The sequence below is a fragment of the Protomyctophum bolini genome (assembly GCF_963924005.1).
Source record: "Protomyctophum bolini genome assembly, chromosome: 11".
NCBI classification, from domain to species: domain Eukaryota; kingdom Metazoa; phylum Chordata; class Actinopteri; order Myctophiformes; family Myctophidae; genus Protomyctophum; species Protomyctophum bolini.
Genome location: NC_137872.1, coordinates 37,677,049 through 37,698,256, shown reverse-complemented (window position 1 = coordinate 37,698,256; position 21,208 = coordinate 37,677,049). Strand labels below are relative to the sequence as shown.

Here is a 21,208-nt window from a genome sequence, read left to right as displayed (position 1 = left end):
GATACTTTTCAACCTGTTCATAGACAATTTTTTCCATCACTTTCGAGAATCGAGATGGAGCTTAGAATAGAAATAGGGCGGTAGTTGCAAGGAGTTGCAACTGGTGTGGTTTGAGGTTTAATTATTGGTGTTAATCTTATTTTGGCTTGTTTCCTATTGTGAATGTCCACTGTCCAGTGATTCTCACATATTTCCATGCCATGTGGACCCTGTACCATAGCCCTGTGTATTTATCCAAGGACCTCCCCCCATGTGTCAGCCTGGTAGCTCTGATCCATAGCCCTAATGCCCTTTGCTACCTTTTACTCGGATGTTAAAATGTATTAAAAAACATAATTTGTCACATTTTGTCCGTTATTTATTTGTTTCAAATAGCCTAGTAGTCGCTTCTTTTGGGCTTGTTTTAATAAACCTGGCTGCTTAGTTCTCACACAATCTGGCAACACTACCCCTGTACTCAGTCAAAACAACACAGATCAACGGTCACCGCGTCAAGTAAGTCAACGTCATTTTTCCAAGACCAAAGAAAACGTTTTAGTTCAATTTCGGTAAGTTGCTCTGCGTAAGCAAACTATTTTCAAACGAAAAATAAAACATACAGGTTGTTGCTAACGTTTGTGTTGATACAGCCGTCTCTGTCTGGCTGAAGTGAACGAACGGGGCTTGTTGGCGTTAGCCAAGGTTAGCGTTCTAGCTCCAAAATGGCTGTTTTGTTGTTATTGTTGACTTCTGGATTCCACGACAGAAGGTGCACTCTTATCCAAATAACAGGATAATAATAAGTATAATCTCAATGCTGAACGCTAGCTCGTGCGGCACAATTCCTTCCTCCTCCTTTTCTCCCTTTTGTTCTTTTATACTGTTTAACCGACGTTAGCTGAACTGCTAAAGCTAACTTCCCCAAGTTAGCTGCTGGTGTTTTTTTTTTGTTTTTTTTCCTTTTTAGGTCGCTTCCGTAGTGCACTGTCTTGACTGACTGACTTGAGTGTTGATGCAAACCAGTGCAGTGACCATCAGAGTTTTAGTTATAGACTATTCTGGTTAATATTGTACTGTCTCTCTGATTTACACTCTCGTAGATGTATTTTATCGTCGATTCTGACATTTTCAAATGTCACAAAGAATCGATCAAATACATCTACGAGAGTCTAAATATTAGGCTAACTGTACTGCAGTCATCTTATTGTAGACTGTAGTCTGTCAGTTAGTGTGGTTGCCGTTTCCCACACTATAGATCAATTGTCACACTTTATTGTTGTTCACGAGAGAGAGATCCGTGTGAGACCCCCGAGTGACACATTTAAAAAAATCACACCCGTGTGAACTGAGTGGTGCAACTCTCCTCTCTCCTCATTAGCAGGCAACAGTTCAGCACTATCTCTCTCTCTGTTTCTGGCACAACAGCGCCACTTTTGCCCCTACTGGTACTCATAGTCACACATACATAGTAGCATAGGTTAACACTGACATTGCCGAAAATATAACCTGTTTTTTTCAGGGCCCTAAGGGCGTCTGGTTAAGATTTCTTCTTGTTGTTGTTCAATCCTCAGCTCATCTTATGACCACCGCGAGGGTGTGTTCCCTGTTCACTGAGCTGAGGGAGGTGGTGGTGACTGCTGTTTGGTTATAGGGGTAAACGTGAACAATGCTCTTCACTCATGACAACTTGAAAAGCTAAAAGCACTTCTCTGGTCTAGCGTTTCTCGAAAAGCTTTCTCGTCCCTTGTACTACGTAAAGCGGGGGTCTTTCAAAGAGGGAGAGATTTAGAGAGCAACTACATATTGTATAACATTATGTTGCAGAATAACTTCAACCCTCAAAGCTTTTACTTTATCTGCTACCTACACCAAACCTTTTTGCCAGAAATAGCAGATCTACAAGCTCACAACGCCTCGCAGAACGAGGCGTGCGTGCTACCATTACGGTGTGGCTGTGTGCCTTCACATTCTTAAAGTATTCAAACCCCTCCTATGGTTTCTCTCGACGTGTTACACAAGGCAAAGTGTATATATATGTACAGTCATAACACAAACGTGAGATCTAGCCAGTCTAAACAGGCTAGATCTCACGCCTGTGTGTTATGGTTATACACTTTGCCTGGTACAGGCTGCACAGGAGACTGTGTTTCCACGTCCAACGGTCTAAATCAGTGGTTTTCAACCGGTGGCCCGGGGGACCACCAGTGGTCCTTTGTCAGCCTTCTGATTGGTCCCTGACCGACTAACCAGCAGGCTCGTTCTGCCTTGTTCCGCCCTCGTGCCGCCTTGTTTATGTTGACTTGGCTAAAACATCATTTTTGGGAAAAATAACTAAAAACAAACATGATGTGCCCAGTCACCATGCTGCACCTGTGATCAGTGACGTAGAGTCTGTGGGGACCGGGATCTCGGTCCCCATGAGGAATTGGACCTGTGTGTGTATGTATGTGTGTGTGTGTGTATATATATATATATATATATATATATATATTCGCCTCGGTTCGTCCCGCTTGTACCGCACCAGGTCGCGCAGCGCCCGCTTGCGCAATTCTCGTCTTGCATTGAACTTTGTATGTAATCGCGCCGCTCTAACCATCCAAGTCTATTTCAATACGAAGCAACTGAAAAACATGTTATTTCAATGGTAGTGGATGGAGAGAGAGGATTTTTTGTCCAACCACAAAACTGCAACCACACTGGGTGCAAAGAGGGGCACAACCACGGGCGGGCGGGACTTGACAAAGGGTGAATTGATGGAGAGTTTGTAACCAAATTAGACCATTAGATCTTTGAGAGCGTAAAATTAAACCAAATGGTGTCATTTTACCCTCTCGAGTTAAACTAGTGTTACTAATATAGCCTACTAATACTTAATGTACAAGTCTACACAATTAGAGAATGTAGAATAATTGTTATCTGTTGTCTCTCCTATGCTATAGTACCAACATCAATTTGGAAAGAATTGTGGACAAAATCCAATGGTGGTCCGTGGCTTAAATACCAAATAAATAATGGTTACGAAAAAGGATGAAAACCACTGGTCTCAATTGTGTCCAGGCTCCAGGGGTGGTCTTCTGAGTACAATACTGAGTACAGTATTGCATCCCAGGACCCCCGGAAGGGTGACATTTCTCAATGTAGTGAGTCTAAAGGATGCAGGCTATTTTTCATCACTGTTACGTCACATCTCCCTCCTAGCTGTGACTGAGGGGCTTTGCCACGCCCATGCTGGTTTTGTCACCTCGCTTAAGAAGGATGGAACATGTTTTGCGTACCGGTAATGCGCCTTGACCACAAACGATACTGTACTGTTGCACATCACACAGTGAAAACAGGCTACAGCAGATCTGCATAACAAACTCACACCATGCCGTGTTGTTGAACGGCGAATGTTCACATATTACGTGAACATTGTGGTGGTGGTCGTCGACCCGTTATGTCCAGAATAAGGACGGTGTGTAAACGTGTCTTTTGTCTTTTCATTTGAGCGTTTACTGTTTGTACCGTGTCGCAAACGACGATTACACAATCGCCTAATTGTGTTATCCCTTAATGACTGTACCATGTGCTGTTTACATTTATGACTAATACGTATTCGATCAATACAAAATACAGCCCTAGTTTCACTTGTGTTATAGACAAGACAGATTTAGACACGGAGCCGTTGCAATGGGCCCTTATGCTCTCTCTCTCTCTCTCTCTCTCCCTCTCCCTTTCTCGTGTCTCTCCAGACGGGGATGATGGCGTCGTCTTCTGGTCCAGGCAGTGATGAGGAGCGCAGCCTTCGGGAGTGTGAGCAGTACGTGCAGAGACACAACATCCAGCAGCTGCTCAAGGACTGCATCGTGCAGCTGTGCACCTCCAGGCCCGAGCGGCCCATGGCCTTCCTCAGGGAGCACTTTGAGAGGCTAGAGAAGGTGGGTTGTTGTGTGCGTGTGAGTATAGACGGAGTTACGCAAACTCTGTTCACTTCATGGGGCTTTTTAGTCCAATGGCGGCTCTTCTACATAGACTTCTATTGGTTTGTCCCTAATTGAAGGCTTCAAATTGGGACAACCGGGAGGTTTACGCAATGCATTGGAGTCAATGGGTACATGAAACACGTGACCGGGGCTGTTTTCTGCCCCAATATCCCAACTCTTCTATTGGATGTCTCTGGTGGCCCGCCAATCAGACCTGCGATGACACTCCTACTCAGACATAACCTCGGACCTGTTACACAGTTATTACATAGTTGTAATTATTTGAGATAATCAATGATCTTTTTTTTTTTTGTTAAAAATGTTTCATATATTATCAGATTTTCATAAATAGCCGAAATAGCAGATCTACAAGCTCACATGACGTCACACTTTTTGCATGGCTATTTCCACTGTTGATCAGTGGTTCTCAAATCCTTTAACCAATTTAGACCTGATGCTACCTATACGTTTAACTTTTTATGCCGCCCTCTATGTCACATCTCTGTGTCTTATATAGCAAAACAATTTTAAGGTTTTCAGAAAACCTTAAGTTAGGTTTTATGAGGTGTTTTTTAGAACCGGCCTCAGGTGTAAATGGGTTAATTTTAAGGACCCCCCATAACTCTTGAGAGTATGGTTCCATTTGCATACTCTCAGAGTTCCTCAGAGAGGGTGCCATTATTCACTAATTTCCCCAAAAACCCCGATAAGTTGTTTTGGTGGAATTTTCCCTCCTGTCACGTGATCCCAAACATGTGACGTATGATTGAGTTTCCGAGGTAGAACCATGTATGTCTTTAAAAGTTATCCAAAACGGCGAATAAAACAAAAGGCCCAGGTCTGGTCGCCCACGGCCGTGTGTACGAAACAAACGCGTTGCGGGACAATTCCGTGCCCACGGACATTCAACCCCATTACTTCTCTGCACATCCAAAATAAGCTCAGGCCTTTTAGGAATTAGGTGCATCTCAGACCGTAAGTCCCTGGACCCCGGATCGGTAATCCGTACATCTCTGCTGCAGATCGGGCATATATGCACTCTTGATGATCGTTGATCAAGGTATTGCCGTCTTTGCAATTAGATAGACAAAAAAATATCTATAAAAAGAAGTACATAAACATGATCCCAGATGAGAAATCAGAGTTGCGGCAAATTGAATATACATAAATCATCACACCGGTTAAAATGTTGTCTTCTCAATCAATGGTGTGTGTGTGTGTGTGTTTGTGTGTCTCCACCGTGTATAGGAGGAGGCCAGACAGATCACGGCGCACCAGGCGCAGCGGTCCAACAGTTGCCGGTCAGATTCCCGCGAGGACGAGGTGTCGCCGCCCATGAACCCCGTGGTGAAGGGCCGCCGGCGGCGAGGCGCCATCAGCGCCGAGGTCTACACCGAGGAGGACGCCGACTCCTACGTCCGAAAGGTCAGCGCTTGAAAAAACCCCATTCAGACCTGAGGACAACGTCCACGTCGCCTTATATAGCTTTTAACCCATTCTGACCTGAGATCAGATTCACACGAGGTTTCCACTGGACACACACTGGTCTGATTAACCCCATTCTGACCTGAGATCAGATTCTAAAAAATGTCAGTCGTTCTTTGATTTTTCAAAAATAGCAGACCTACAAGCTCGTAGCGCGACAATCGGTGGTGCGCTATGAGCTTGTAGATCTGCTATTTTTCAATAGGTTTTAACTGATGTCTTCGCTTCTGGGGACTCCCTGGGAAAAAAATATTGTCAAATATGTATCAAACATATATATACTCACTGTATCATTTTTTTGGGGGTCCTTGACATTAAATTGTTTGAGCACCCAAAAAAAAACAAGTAACAACAAAAAACGTCTGATTTAGAAAACATTCGTAGAATCCGATCTCAGGTCTAAATGGGTTAAAGGGACACTTCACCCTTTTTGCAAAAATATATGTGTTAATGACGTTTAGGAGCTTTAGAACACTTTCCTGGGGGTCTTTATGTGTGTAATATGTGGTTTTAGATATTTTAGATTGTAGCAGTGAGCCTGTTGTCTCTGATGTCATGGACACTGGGCTCACTTCCTTCCTGGACTACATGTTGTCTCAGTAAGACAGCTCTCCCCCCTATCCACAAGGAGGAGCAGTGCACCAAAGAATTATGGGAATTGTAGTCCAGGAAGGTAGTGAGACCAGTGTCCATGACATCAGAGACAACAGGCTCACTGCTACAATCTAAAATATCTAAAACCACATATTACACACATAAATACCCCCAGGAAAGTGATCTAAAGCTTCTAAACGTCATTAACATGTATTTTTTTGCAAAAAGGGTGAAGTGTCCCTTTAACCTCTTGCTACTGACCCACTACAGTATAGTCAGGCGTGCCCACTATTATTTTGGGCTAGTATAACCTGCCCACAGACAGTGTCGTCGTTAAGCTGTCCGTTTATCACTAACACAACCACATACGTCCAACACATATATACAATGAATTACTCTCCTAATGCTGCCTGCAGGTTCCATGTTTAATTCCTGTGTAACCTGCATTGTTTAAGTGACAGTTTTCATATTGTAAACATGCTCGCTAACGTGGTTTAGCGACTAGCACTTTGACAGCTCATCCATCGTATAGCTTGTTTACAAGTGAAACGGAACTTCCTGTGCGTAAACTGCCTCATCAAAATAAGAGCCACTTGTATTGATTAGTCAACTCTAGTTTTATTTCTTAAGTCTACTTTACAGGACGTTAACATCTCATTTGAGTGCCTGTCAGCATTCTCTAATAAATCCCTGTCTCTCAGCTGTTGGGTGCGCAAATGCGCCTCCATGCCTTTGATCTTACCGCACACCAGACGTTTTGACGACGCATGCGCACCCCTGAGTATAGTACTGTATCCACACTTTTCCTGGGCTGTGTGTGCTCCAGTTCCTCATTTTCATTGGATATCATTGGTCATCTGACCAGTTTCATTGGCTTTCATTGGATCAAATCGACAGGAACTGGAGCACACACAGCCCAGGAAAAGTGTGGATAGAGCAGGGATGGGCAACTTTGACGACGGAGAGAGACACACTATTTCTATTTCCACACTCATTCCAAACTGGCCACATTGCATATTTCTGTCGTAGCAAAAACAGCCGGTCTACAAGTTCGAAACGTGTCGCACTGCGGCATGATTTTGAGCTTGTAGAGATCAGCTATTTTTGCTATATTTGAATTGAAATCCTGAAAATGTTTTTTGCTGTTTTTTTTTTAAATTGGAATCCTGGAAAGTAACATTTGTATTTAACACCCTGAGTGGCATAAACGGAGGTCTCCGTCCTATCAAATGGTGACGCTCAGGACGGAGATTAATCACAGGATGGAACTTTATTGATATCATTATCATAATTAATCGAGCTCCGCAGGCTGGGAGGAGCGCCTGTTGGGCAACGTTCAATGTCATTTCCGGTTGAGACGTCAACCAAAATGTCCCCCCCCCCCCCATTTTAGTGGATGAGACCTTAAAATCTTGTTTTTGACGGCCCGTCGCTAGCCGTGTTAGAATTAATTAATCGCCTCAGGGGTATTTTGGCTACATCTAGCTACTTTTCAGCTACATCCAAGATGGCGCCTGTTGCACCTTGAAATGTGCTCCTTTGCTGCAAATCACTGGGCGCTCTGATTGAATGGTCCTAAATACCCCCCAGGCGTTCGGGGTGTTAATTCTAAATGTATTTAGTTATAGTTTAACTTCATGAACTAAATGCAAATACATTTGACATTTTAATTCTAGTTATTAAGCTATACACATATAGACTGAAGTAATTAAAGCAGGTCATGTTTGGAATTATAGCTGAAATGAATAATATATCTATTATTATTATTCTGATATTAACCTGCGTGCCACAATATGTGATAGTGTAGCCCCTGGGCACCCAGTTGACCAATTGTATGGTATAGGTCTATAGGATGTTAACAGTTGTCTGTTGACGTAATGCCTTCCCTCTTAAAGGGACACTTCACCCTTTTTGCAAAAGAATATATGTTCATGACGTTTAGAAGCTTTAGATCACTTTCCTGGGGGTATTTATGTGTGTAATATGTGGTTTTAGATATTTTAGATTGTAGCAGTGAGCCTGTCGTCTCTGATGTCATGGACACTGGTCTCACTACCTTCCTGGACTACAATTCCCATAATTCTTTGGTGCACTGCTCCTCCTTGTGGATAGGGGGGAGAGCTGTCTTACTGAGACAACATGTAGCCCAGTGTCCATGACATCAGAGACAACAGGCTCACTGCTACAATCTAAAATATCTAAAACCACATATTACACACATAAAGACCCCCAGGAAAGTGTTCTAAAGCTTCTAAACGTCATTAACATATATCTTTTTGCAAAAAGGGTGAAGTGTCCCTTTAACTGCATGTGGTTCCCAAAAGAGAAGGGTTATGTCTCACCGGAACTCAAACTATATAGAGAAAATAAAAGCTCTTTTTCTTTTATTCAATTATTAATTAATTGTTCGTGAAATGTCATGTTTAAATGTATTCAATTATCTTGCAAAATGTTTGAAATATCATAGATTTCTTTTCACGAACCAAACATTGGTCACGACAAAATTAACTGTATGTGTTGACTGATGATCTCTGTAATCTTGAGGTGCAGGCTTGTTTTTAGTCGACTTAAGGTGGTCTTTACACGAGAACGGTGTTCATAGGAAACGGCTCGTTTGCTGGGGTCCCTTTAGACAAGAATGTTTTGGGGGAGGTGAAAACGCAACAAAGTGAAACCACCTTCCAGAGTGGAAATCTTTTGAAAACGCCATTTTTACCAGGCTCTGTGTAAACGGGCAAAACGGCAAATCCGCAAAACTTACGACATCATGGCTCACGTTGGCTCACAACGCATTACGTTTATTACATTGATGCAGAGCCATATATGATATAATGGAGTTCCTACAATGAACAAGCCAGCTCCCTCCTCGCCTACAAAACGCCGCAACATCAGCGATGGCGAATGTAAAACCATGATGTAAATAAAATGCCCCCTTTCTGATAGGCGGCAGCAGCATTTATGTAGCCTGATGTATTATAAAAAATATATAACCATCCCGATCCCGTGGCGCGCTCTTGCCTGCTTGCTCTGGGCTGCCTGTCAGCCTGTGTGTGTCACCTCGATGCGTTATAGAAAGCAGGCAGCGAGCGACGGCCACAACCCTGTTGTGTTCTGGAAGAGTCATTAAAAACCCTGATAGGGTTGCGTGAAGGGGGAAGCTACCTGGTTCTTCTTGTACGTGGCGGAGTCGTGGGTGACTGGTCTATTTGGCAGCCCGTTACCGCCACCTAGCGACATTAGAGCGTTTTCATAAAGTGTGCGTTCTCGTGTAAAGGGTCAATGCAAAATTAGAACGCAACGAGACTTTGCCGTTTTATCCGGAGATGATCGCCGTCTAAAAGAGGCCTAAATCAGCTGTACGTTGAGGTATCTTGAGGTGCATGCTTGTTATCTCTATGTGAAACATAAATAAAATGTGTCGACATGGGACAGTTCTCGAAAGACAAATACAGGCTGGTTATGGTATTACATTCAGAATAGATATTCCTCTTCAAGATCTTTTGGATTAATAACATTACTATTGGCAATTATAATTTTAAGGTTTACTATAACCAACTAGTTCTTAGCATCTATGATTGTTTTAATTTGCTGTTCAGGCATTCTGATATGCTGACATCATTGACTGTGTAAAGCTTTTTGTAAACTTGATGTAAACAGGATGTTTCACCCCAGGTTATCCCTAAAGACTACAAGACCATGGCTGCTTTGGCGAAGTCTATCGAGAAGAATGTTCTGTTTGCACACCTGGATGACAATGAGAGAAGGTAATGGTCCTCATATTTAATGTGTCTCATATTGTTTCGTAGCATGTCTTTGTTTGTAGCGTCTTGGGCCTCAGATCTAATTGTGATGGCAAGGGGTTCAGCCCATGGTTTTATATGCTCAGTCGTCATTTGGTTTGCATAGAAGCCAGGGTGTCCTCCATGGACACACAGGTGTCCGCCATGGAAGCATGTTGCACAGCAAAAACAGCCAATCTACAAGCTCTCAATCCGGCTGCGACACATTAAAGGAGAATTCCATGCTAGAATGCTTTCTTATCTTTCTTTGTAGTTGTTGCGTCCCCACCAAAGAGGTCCAGGTGTTTTTTGTGCAAAAACCCTCAATGAATTGCATTGCATTGAATGGAAATTGAATGGGGCTATGGGGTGTTATGCTAGTTTGCTTATTTCCATCGAAAGAAGTAGTAAAGTGTGCCACTTGGGATATTATTTACATTATGAAGAGAGGATATATACAAAGAAATTATAATTTTGAGCGATGGAAATAAGCGAATTAGCACAACACCCCATAGCCCCATTCAATTCCCATTCCATTCAATGCAATTCATTTAGGGCTTATGGTAGGGGAAATAGCCAATAAGGAGCTTTTGCACAAAATAACACCTGGACCTCTTTGGTGGGGACGTAACAACTACAAAGAAAGGTAAGAAAGCCTTTTAGTATGGAATTCTCCTTTAAGAGCTCGTAGAAAGACTATTTCCGGTTATTATTATATCAAACAACTATAAATTGTTCAGGAGCATCTTCCATAAAAACCTAATGATCTCGGGCTATTTCATAAAAGCAATGGTTAAAGCCTCAATCTGTGATATTTTATTTCACCTGATTTGGCAGTATGTAGGACAGCAGCTAAAATTATGCAACATCCTAATTTTAGTGGTGTTATTGTTTTGCGCAAATTTTGGTGGGATACGTTCACACTGTTTCACAAATTGCATAGGACGTCCACACAAAATGTTTCGGTCGTGAGACTTTTTTTTAATAGCTTTAATCCAATTTATTCACTGTAATTGTACCGTTTCTTCTTTTCCAGTGATATTTTTGATGCCATGTTTTCCGTCACTTACATTGCTGGAGAGACGGTCATTCAGCAAGGTGAGTGTCCAGCAGCAAATTGAAGGGGGATAAATTTATTTATTATGCATTTGTGCAGTTTTTCCCCCCCCATATGCCCGTTTGACCAGCATAGCTTTTCGACCGTGTGTACAATGTACATTCAAATACATAAACTTAAAGACCGGTCTTATACCCACATGAACCCCAGCACATCCCTCTTATGTGGCGAACATTTGGCAGATCTACAAGCTCGCAAGCTACTAGTGGTGTTGAAAAAATATTTTTATATATCCGCACACACACACACACACACACACACACACACACAGCCCCTCCCATCCTGAGTCATGACTCTCTCACACTCTAATGTGCCGGCTTTTTTTTATTTCTTTTTCTTTCTTGTTTCCGCTCCGTTGTTCTTTTAAACGTCGCAGTGTTTCGGTCCATATAGGGACCAACGTGTTGGAGGTTTAAAGGCAAATAAATAGGGGACCAAGGGCTGTATTTTGTGTGTCTTAAGTACCAGGTCTTATTCCCTAACTTGAGTAAACTAAAGACCTGGAGGCGTGACCAATGCCATTTGGCTATTCTGAGTGGCCAAAGAGCATTGACCACGCCTCCAGGTCTTTAGTTTACTCAAGTTAGGGAATAAGACCTGGTCCTTAAGACACGCAAAATACAGCCCCTAAGTATCGCACATGTCTCTGATTAGCCAATAATATGTTCATATACAGCATGCGTATTAAAATAATGGGATTTGTAGGTAATTGGCCTGGGGTCTCTAAAGGGATTTAGTCACTGGCTGACTTCATCTGTGTTGCTGTCTTTTTTCCCAGGTGATGAAGGAGACAACTTCTATGTTATCGATCAAGGGGATATGGACGTAAGTTTATTTTGGTCTGTTTATATGGGTGTCATTTTATCACAATTTGTGATAAAAAAACAAACAATCCACGTCTAATCTAAACTTGGCCTCTCCTTTAATGAGCTCATCCTACACAGCACAGAGGAGTAGTTAACCTGCATGTTAGTTATTTGCAATCTTTACTAGTGTGCTTTATACCGTGTCTCGCTTTGGCTAAGACTATATGCTGAATGGCCAAATTTGTAATTTCATAACGTCGGTGGAAATATTGGCATAGCCCCCCGTTGAAGGATACTCGACCCATTCAATCCGGGAAAGCCATCCGTGTCATTTTAGATTGTGGTTTCGTCACTTTTTCGGGTGAAAAGGGACGAACACTGTCATTTTTTCCCCGATTTCAAATTCAAAATGATGAAAGGTAGCATGATCTACAATCTCAAAACGTCACTTCGTGCCACGTTTAGAGCTGGTGGATCTGCAAAAAATATGGAGATAAGAGGTTTCTGCCTGACGGCAATGACGTGTAGCAGTAATACCTGTAGGTTTATTTTCAGAGAACTGTTGAGATTTAGAAGGCATTTGTAGAATCGGCCTCGCATCTTAAACACTGGAATCTCTCTGTTCTGTTCTGTTCTGCCCCGGGGTCTGTGTTCTTGTGCTGCGTCGTGTCCTGTCCTGTCCTGTCCTGGCCCCTAGGTGTACGTGAACAGTGAGTTGGTGACCAACATCGGCGAGGGAGGCAGCTTCGGGGAGCTGGCCCTGATCTACGGGACGCCCCGTGCGGCCACCGTCCGAGCCAAGTCCAACGTCAAGCTGTGGGGCATCGACAGAGACAGCTACCGCAGAATACTGATGGTCAGTCACAGTCACACACCAGGGCAACGTCTCGCCGTCTGTCGGTCACTTGGCCGGAGTGTCACACTACTATAGGAATATCACATTTTCGTGTGGCTTAACATTCTTAACAACCAGATGTGTTTGCAACGGAACAATTCAATCTAAATCCATATATCTTTTTTTTTTTTTAAAGTTATCTTTCATACATTTGTCTTTATTTCTTTTCAGGGGAGCACCTTAAGGAAGCGCAAGATGTACGAGGAATTCCTTAGCAAAGTGTCCATTTTAGGTAAGGGTCTTCTGTGTGTTTTGTCGGTGGCCGCAGAATACAATGAATGGGTGTTTGTGCATTTTAATTATTTGTCTATTTTTAATAATGCACTGTATGTATTTTAACCCATTTAGACCCGTGGACGCTCTGAGTAACCTTTTATAGCTTTTAACCATTATTTTTAGCTGTTGGGGGGAAAAGAGCAGATCTACAAGCTCATAGCACGGCACCAAGTCCCTGGAAGAACATCTTTTCAGATGGGGATTCGGCGGCCAATTACATAGCAATTCTGGAGGTCCTTGACTTGAAAAACGTTTCCGAAGCCATTTTCTAGAATCTGGTCTCGGGTCTAAAATGGATTAACCCATTTAGGACTGACACCAGATTCTACAAATGTCTTCTAAATCATGACAGTTTGCTGAAAAACCCCATGTTTCTCAGTGGGTTTTCAAAATATTTCATGTCAAGGACCCCAACCATCTGAAAATATGTTGTTCCAGGGACCCCCCAGAAGCAAAGATTAAAAAAAAAAATCGCTCTGAAAGAATATATATTCCAAATTTGTGCCGCATTTTCACGATTTTTCAAAAATAGCAGACCTATAAGCATCATAGTGTGGCACTCGCTATGAGCTTGTTAGATCTGCTATTTTCCCCATAGCTTAAAGTATGACATAATGCTTAATTAAAACGCCAATAGGGCGTACTTCCAGCCCAGAATGGGTCAATGATCTGAACGGGTGTGTTTGTGTGACAGAATCTCTGGACAAGTGGGAGCGCCTGACGGTGGCGGACGCCTTGGAGACGGTGCACTTCGAGGACGGACAGAAGATCGTGGTGCAGGGAGAACCCGGAGACGAGTTCTTCATCATTCTGGAGGTCAGGCCTCACACATATTATCACTCCATGTAGAGGTTAAAGGCACACTTCACCCTTTTTGCTAAAAAATATATGGTAATGACATTTAGGAGCTTTAGAACACTTTCCTGGGGGTCTTTATGTGTGTAATATGTGGTTTTAGATATTTTAGATTGTAGCAGTGAGCCCAGTGTCTCTGATGTCATGGACACTGGGATCACTTACTTCCTGGACTACATGTGGTCTCAGTAAGACAGACCTGCCCTATCCACAAGGAGGAGCAGTGCACCAAAGTATTATGGGAATTGTAGTCCAGGAAGGAAGTGAGCCCCAGTGTCCATGACATCAGAGACACTGGGCTCACTGCTACAATCTAAAATATATAAAACCACATATTACACACATAAAGACCCCCAGGAAAGTGTTCTAAAGCTTCTAAACGTCATTAACATATATCTTTTTGCAAAAAGGGTGAAGTGTCCCTTTAATCCAACTGATGTAATTGATGACAAAATAATGTAATGGTATGTCGTCCCTGTTTTGGGCATGTCAGTATTGGCCAAATGCTTCAAAAACGTTGAGGGGGGAGAAAAAAAAGTTAAAATGGCTGCTCTACAAGCATGTAGATCTGCTATTTTCACTTTGACGACATGTAAAATACATTTAGATTTTGTTTTAAAACTGGATAGTTGCAGCCCTAATTTTATGTTACTTAAAGCCAGATACATCCTGTGTGTGGTTGTTGCTATATATTTTAAAATCTGCCTTGGCTCTAAATTGGTTAAAGATGAGATCAAACGTAATTGAACCTTCTGGGGTTACGATGTCATTACATCATTTAAAAGTCTTAGATAAAAATACATTTATATTGTGGTATTTGAAAAAAATCCATATCGCCCCCCACCCTGTTAGCAGGTGAATGAAACTTGAGAACTTATTTCCCCCAAGCATGTTCAGTTTATTTCCAACTATATACAGCTATTTATTCCAGCTGTTCTTCCACATGGTATCTTTGTCGACGTCTGTTTTTGCAGAGTGTCATTTCAACGTGTTCCTTCTCCCGTGCGGTCCAGGGCTCAGCTGCGGTTCTGCAGAGGCGCTCTGAAAACGAGGAGTTTGTGGAGGTCGGCCGACTCGGGCCGTCAGACTATTTTGGTGAGTGGGACGATGGCCGTTGATCTGGCGGGGCGCCTCCTGGGAGGCGGCCTTTTTTTTTCCCGACAGCATTCTAGCCGACGGGGCAACGATCCGATCCGCAGCGGGGGGGACATTCGCTGCGATGCGAAAAAGCGATGGTCCGACATGCGCTGCTCCCGTGCTTGCGGTTAGGGTTAGGTTATAGGATTGAGGTTTCGGATCAATATGCTGTCGGGGGGGAAAAAAGACCTGCACCCGGGGCTCCTATGCTGCGTCCACACTGCTACCTACAATAGACAGATTACCACAAATTACCACACAGGTGTTTAGATGAATATCTTGTGTTGTGTGTGTGTGTGTGTGTGTGTATAGAGTAGACAGTTGGTTCCGTCTGTTTTTAGTTTTAACCCATTTTGGGGCGGGAACCTCTTTTGGTGTTTTTAAAGCATTGTTATACTTAAAGCATTATGTTATACTTTAGCTATTGAATAGCAGATCTACAAGCTCATAGCGCGGCACCGAGTGCCGCACTACGAGCTTGTAGGTCTGCTATTTTTTTTGAAAATGTGCCGCAAATCTTTGAACATATTCTTTCAGAGCGAACGCTTTTTACTCCAGTCTTTGCTTCCAGGCGGTGGGGGTCCCTGGGACTACATATTTTCAGATGGGAGTCGGCCGCCAATTTCATATATTTTTTTCGGGGGTTCTTGACATGAAAATGCTTGAAAACGGCCGACCTATAGAAACAGAAAACTGTCTTGATTTAGACATTTTGTAGAATCGGTTCTCGGTCGACATGGGTTAACGGAGTGGTCCCCTTTCTCCCCCACACACAGGTGAGATCGCCCTGCTGATGAACCGTCCGCGCGCCGCCACGGTGGTGTCCCGCGGGCCGCTCAAGTGCGTCAAGTTGGACCGCCCGCGCTTTGAGCGCGTGCTGGGGCCCTGCTCCGACATCCTGAAGAGAAACATCCAGCAGTACAACAGCTTCGTTTCCCTGTCCGTTTGAGGCCGTCCGTCCCTCTGTTCCTTCCTCCTCCTCCTCCTCCTCCTCCTCCTCCATCGCAGGGTCCACAAATACAAAAATGTATTTCATTTTCTCATTCGTTCCTTTTTTCTCTTTTGAGTGGGTCGCGTATAGCCACAGCCGCGCGCCCCGCTCCGCGATCATTTAAACGTATTATTTGTCTCCACCTCTTGTCACATTTGTATTCTGTGTATCTATCTAATCAAATAGTATTTTCTTTCATACTTTCTTTCTTTTTTTTTATTCCACCGGACCCTGGGGGGGGGGGGGGGGGGGGGGCTGGCCTAGTATGGTGGACGTCGGTAACTGACTGACTCCCCGTTATAGTGAAATACACCATGCAGGAAGCAAACCGCGTGACAAAACCCCTCCCTCGTGCAGGATGCAAACATCCTGGAATGAAGTGATTCTCAAGGATCATCAGTTTGATCTGCATTAGACCGCTTTGATACCATTAGTTTAGCTCTGCGAACCCAGTTTATGCTCTAAAATCACCAAAGCATGTACCGTGTACAACATGGTTCTCCAGAGTTATACAGACCCAGGCGGGACAATTTGGACCTCTGGTGGGTCCCCGGACCCGGCATTGAGAAACATTGCTGTAATGTGCAGTAATGATGATGAGTGTGTTTGGATCTTTTTTTTTTACCTGCAGTGCAGTTATTAATTTGAGACGCACTGCGCTGATCCGCTTCACACATCTATTTTCAAAACCTGACCTGATTCTTAAAGGGACACTTCACCCTTTTTGCAAAAAAATATATGTTAATGACGTTTAGGAGCTTTAGAACACTTTCCTGCGGGTCTTTATGTATGTAATATGAGGTTTTAGATATTTTAGATTGTAGCAGTGAGCCCAGTGTCTCTGATGTCATGGACACTGGGCTCACTTCCTTCCTGGACTACATGTTGTCTCAGTAAGACAGCTCTCCCCCTATCAACAAGGAGGAGCAGTGCACCAAAGAATTATGGGAATTGTAGTCCAGGAAGGTAGTGAGACCAGTGTCCATGACATCAGAGACAACAGGCTCACTGCTACAATCTAAAATATCTAAAACCACATATTACACACATAAATACCCCCAGGAAAGTGATCTAAAGCTTCTAAACGTCATTAACATACCGGTATATCTTTTTGCAAAAAGGGTGAAGTGTCCCTTTAAATTCAAATGGTCCATCTAGTATAGGTTGAATAGACACGAAGTCCAGTGTGTCGCTTTTTATAACAGGAAATGATGCACAGCTGTGCGGGATAACTTGTCATTCTGTCATCGGTCTGCTTTGCCTGCTCCGTTACCTCCAAATATCTGTTATTCCCTGTGAATCCGCTAAGTACTAACATTAGAGCTTCACTTGTGCGCGGTCTCTCTTGTGCCACATTTTTTAGAAGGAGAACAAATTCAGATGTCTTGGTAAAGGCACCAAAAGGAGATGCATAAGTTGTGAAGGGAAGTCCCTCATTACTTACATAGTTAAAAAGTATTCACGTTGAAATTCATTTTTGAAAGAATGACACAGGTCCCCTGTCACTCTGAACACAGATTAACCTGCATGTATACGTCCCCCTTCACACCAGGAATGCTTTACTGCGATTAAAACGAATCCTAGCCTGTGTGTATTGTCGGAAAATGCGCTTTGTTTGGGCAGGTGTGAAGGCTCATTCGGATTCTGGTGCGGATCAAACGAATGCATTTTAATTCGACAAAAGAAACGGTGGTTTCGCTTCGCTTGAAAGCGCACCAGCGTGCGGATCACCGCAGGTGTGAATGCAATCGCATAAATATAGGGGATGAACCAAAAAAATGTAAGAATGATGCCAATCACATCTACCAAAGTACAGGTGTGAAAGCGACCAAACATGGCAGATTGTGACCTTGTAGATTTCAATTTCTGTCACGCCACCCAAGTATAAGTCGGGCAATTGCTTTATAAAACAAATGAGAAGCAATTGAGAGGTTTCAGTTTTCGACCGACATCATTCTTGGCCGGCTGTATCCACTCCAGGGAGTTTTGTTTTTATTTTGGAGACGGAAGAGGGATGTTGATTTTGTGCCTCTCTTGAACGTTCACCAGGCCCCCCCAGAGGAAGAGACGGTTCAGCCTCTGCCCTCCACATGTGTTGTTAGTTACGTCCTCATGCTTCAAGTGTCACTGCAATACATTTTAATTATATGATGCTTTTTCTATCAAATGGCTGAGCTGAAAGGAATATATTAGAGCCCGGCCGATGGCAAGTTTCTTTGGTCCGATTTTTGTCTGAATTAGAATTTTGATTTCCGTTTCAGCTTGAGAACATTTTAATTATAAGAAAGTGGAAAAAAATGAATACGAAGTAAACTTTATTTCATTTACCGTCCGGTAATCCCCTTTTCTATTCAAACATTTAAAAAAAAATAGCCGATCTAGTTTGCAACAATTTTGAAAATGTTCAAAATAAATAAAGTGGTAAAAAAATCGGGACACATGGGCTATATCATTGCTGGTACCGGGGAAAAAATATGGCCAACATATCGGTCGGGCTATACGCGTTATGTTTTTTGGACTGATATGCCAAAGGCTTGTCTGTGCTCCCATGTAACATTTAGTTAAATTTTGCATAATATTATATTGTGTATATCTATTTTATTTCTTTTTTCTCCTTCATGGTACTTGGTGTAAATGAAATGCCATACTGATAGGATACTTGGACATTTTAAATGTGTTTGTTTTTTCCTTCACCAGACACTTGTGTCAGTGTGCAAGAGAGTAGTTACTGATGGCTAGCTGATTTTCTTTCCTCAACGGAACCAGAACATGGTCGTTTAAAATGTAAAAACTTTCAAGTAGGGATGCTCGATTAATCATATTAGTATACGTTCTATCGGGACGTTATTTTACTTAAAATTTTAAGGTTCAAATATTTATCGCCAAAATAATTATGGTATTTTAGCCATTGTTTTATTATATTTATATTTGAAATGTGGAGCGTAAAAAATATATTTTGAGGTGTTTTTGGGCGAAGCTTTCAAAAGGGTCTAAAATCGAGTTGTACAACATTTTAAGATTATAATTTTTTTACCCATTCATCTACAGCATATAGCAACATTCGGCCTCAGTCCTAATATGTATTACATCTTTACTACTTTTAAGTTGTTTGAGCTTATGTGTGCAACAGTAGGCCTAAGACATTTTTAAGTCTGCATCTACACCCCAGAGTTATTATAGTTACAACTGGTAACAGGTTTAAAGGACAGTTCCAAGAAGGCTTTCTTACCTTATTTGTAGTTACGTCCCCACCAAAGCGGTCCAGGTGTTGTTTTGTGCAAAAGTGCATTATTTCCCCTAATATAAGCCCTCCAATGGGGTTTGTGTTTTTGTGCTAATTCGCTTATTTCCATCAAAATAAGTAGCAAAGTGTGCCAATACTATTTACATTATGAAGAAAGTGTATATATACAAAAAAAAAATATGTTTGAGCGATGGAAATGAGCCAATTAGCACAGCACCCCAATGCCCATTGAATTCAATGCAATTCAATTCATTGAGGGCTTATGGTAGGTGAAATAGCCAATAATGCGCCTTCGCACAAAATAACACCTGGACCTCTTTGGTGGGGACGTAACGACTACAAATAAAGGTAAGAAAGCCTTCTAGCATGGAATTCTCCTTAAAGATGCATTGCAAATTTGCATATTATCAATTGGTTATATCTGCTTCAATTGTCATTATCATGCATCCCTACTTTAAGTTAATGTGTGGAAAGTGCACGTGTATACTCAATTGAACACTTTCCAAGTGTCTTGAACAAATTGAAAACAGGTCAAAGTGAAAATGTCGAAAGCGTCCCTTAATAATGGTACCATAATGTTTGTGTCATAGTTAGCACATACATATAGCATATAGCTTCTGTGTGAAAGTATATTAGGAGCAAATGACCACAATCATATGTTTTGCACAGTTTGTGATATATAAAATATATATATTCAGGATAAAAGAAAATGTTTCTATACGCCTGCTAGTTTGTGACTTCTGGTCCCAGCGTTTAATATAAGTACAAGGTAAAATGATATACCGTGTTAAAAATAGGAAAGAAACCGCTACCTCTTGGAAGATCAGACTGCCATTATGTTGTTCTATGTGTTCCATTGTAGACCAGTTCTGCTCTTTTATTCCTAGGATCTTCAGTTTTGTATACCATTAGGCCACAGACCCCAATTATAATAACTAAACAAGTGTACAAATGGAACCAAGTGGACCCGTAAGGTTCCATTTGAACACTATTGGAGTTTACAGACCTGGAAAGGTCCATTTGGGTCCTAAATATCAATCTAGATGGGGGAAAACCCCCTCAAGGACCCCTGGGGGTCTCCGGACCTCACTTTGAGAACCACTGGTGTAGAATTGGGGCTTGGCAATCTCATTGTCATATGAGACAATTATTGTCTGCGGTTTGTGTGTGTGTCTTATTTCATATACTTTTAAAACGGGACATTTTGCTCCAGGCTGTTGATTTAATCACATAGGAAATTTGTATTTTCAAAGTATTCCAAAAAACCCACTGTTGGATAAAAAGTTATGTCTGCTAATAAGGCCTTGGAGTTGGATGGTCTTGAGAAACAGACACCAACTTCACAACTCATAGAGAATTAACAAATGCACTTTTTTTTAAATATGTGATCTGGCTATTTTTCAACATTTTCTGATGTATAAACATTAGCAACAGGGCGTGGACGAGGCTTTCTCGAGGGAACACGGTATGCTGGCTTATTGTTTAAAAGAAGGCCTGTCATAGAGTCTCAGTCTACTGTACTGGTTCTCAAAGTGGTCTTGGAACAGGTTTGGAACTCTATTCTTGCGAGTACACATGTTGCATTTGTACACTTTTTGTAATTAAAACATTTGAGAACCACTGGTTACTGCCACAGGTACTACAATACCCATGTGTTGAGGCAAACATGATTCAAGACAATTGCTCATCCAGCAATTCACACAAATAAAGTTAGTACATGCATTTCTACGTTGCATCTATCTCACATGCTTCTGAGTTTTAATTGTTTCTGAACTAATTGTTTTAAGGATAACGTTTAGGTCTGACAGGTTAATGGTGATTCATTTAAAAAGTCAATAGCCTACAATATAGTCAGGTTCACTATGTCACCTAATATAATTTCGTTCAAAATGTGTGGAGATTAGCAAAACAATATACATTTTCTTAATGTTCAGAACATGGGGAATCTAAAAATTGATGTTTGCATTTGCACAGACACCTGCATGGTGAATGTGATTTTTGAGTGCCTATAAAGCTGCCATTGAGCCCCATGTTAAAATAAAGTAAAATAAAATACAATAAACACAATTTGCCTGAAAATAGATTACC

The 21,208-nt window shown here is 42.1% G+C and overlaps 1 protein-coding gene across 5 annotated transcripts; it reads left to right on the top strand.

Moving 5' to 3' along the window:
- Positions 1 to 449: 449 nt before the first annotated feature.
- On the top strand, positions 450 to 20,848 carry LOC308324595 (cAMP-dependent protein kinase type I-alpha regulatory subunit-like). Of its 5 annotated transcripts, none has more exons than XM_080776708.1 (11): positions 450 to 495; positions 3,711 to 3,896; positions 5,190 to 5,366; positions 9,678 to 9,784; positions 10,836 to 10,897; positions 11,695 to 11,741; positions 12,420 to 12,578; positions 12,789 to 12,849; positions 13,588 to 13,709; positions 14,723 to 14,843; positions 15,662 to 20,848. In XM_080776708.1, exons 2-11 carry the CDS (start codon positions 3,717 to 3,719, stop codon positions 15,832 to 15,834), a joined length of 1,209 nt encoding a protein of 402 aa, XP_080632834.1. In that variant the 5' UTR covers positions 450 to 495; positions 3,711 to 3,716; the 3' UTR covers positions 15,835 to 20,848. The 5 variants fall into 5 exon arrangements, with proteins under 5 accessions (XP_080632834.1, XP_080632837.1, XP_080632835.1 ...); XM_080776711.1 differs by having other exon boundaries at positions 467 to 548; positions 9,693 to 9,784; positions 14,762 to 14,843; XM_080776709.1 differs by having other exon boundaries at positions 467 to 548; positions 9,693 to 9,784.
- Positions 20,849 to 21,208: the final 360 nt, after the last annotated feature.

Excerpts from the sequence above, each read along its gene's own strand:
- LOC308324595 (XM_080776708.1), top strand. The coding sequence starts at position 3,717 with ATGATGGCGTCGTCTTCTGGTCCAGGCAGTGATGAGGAGCGCAGCCTT. Across the intron at positions 12,850-13,587 it reads TAGCAAAGTGTCCATTTTAG|AATCTCTGGACAAGTGGGAG; the intron begins GTAAGGGTCTTC and ends TTTGTGTGACAG. Across the intron at positions 13,710-14,722 it reads AGTTCTTCATCATTCTGGAG|AGTGTCATTTCAACGTGTTC; the intron begins GTCAGGCCTCAC and ends CTGTTTTTGCAG.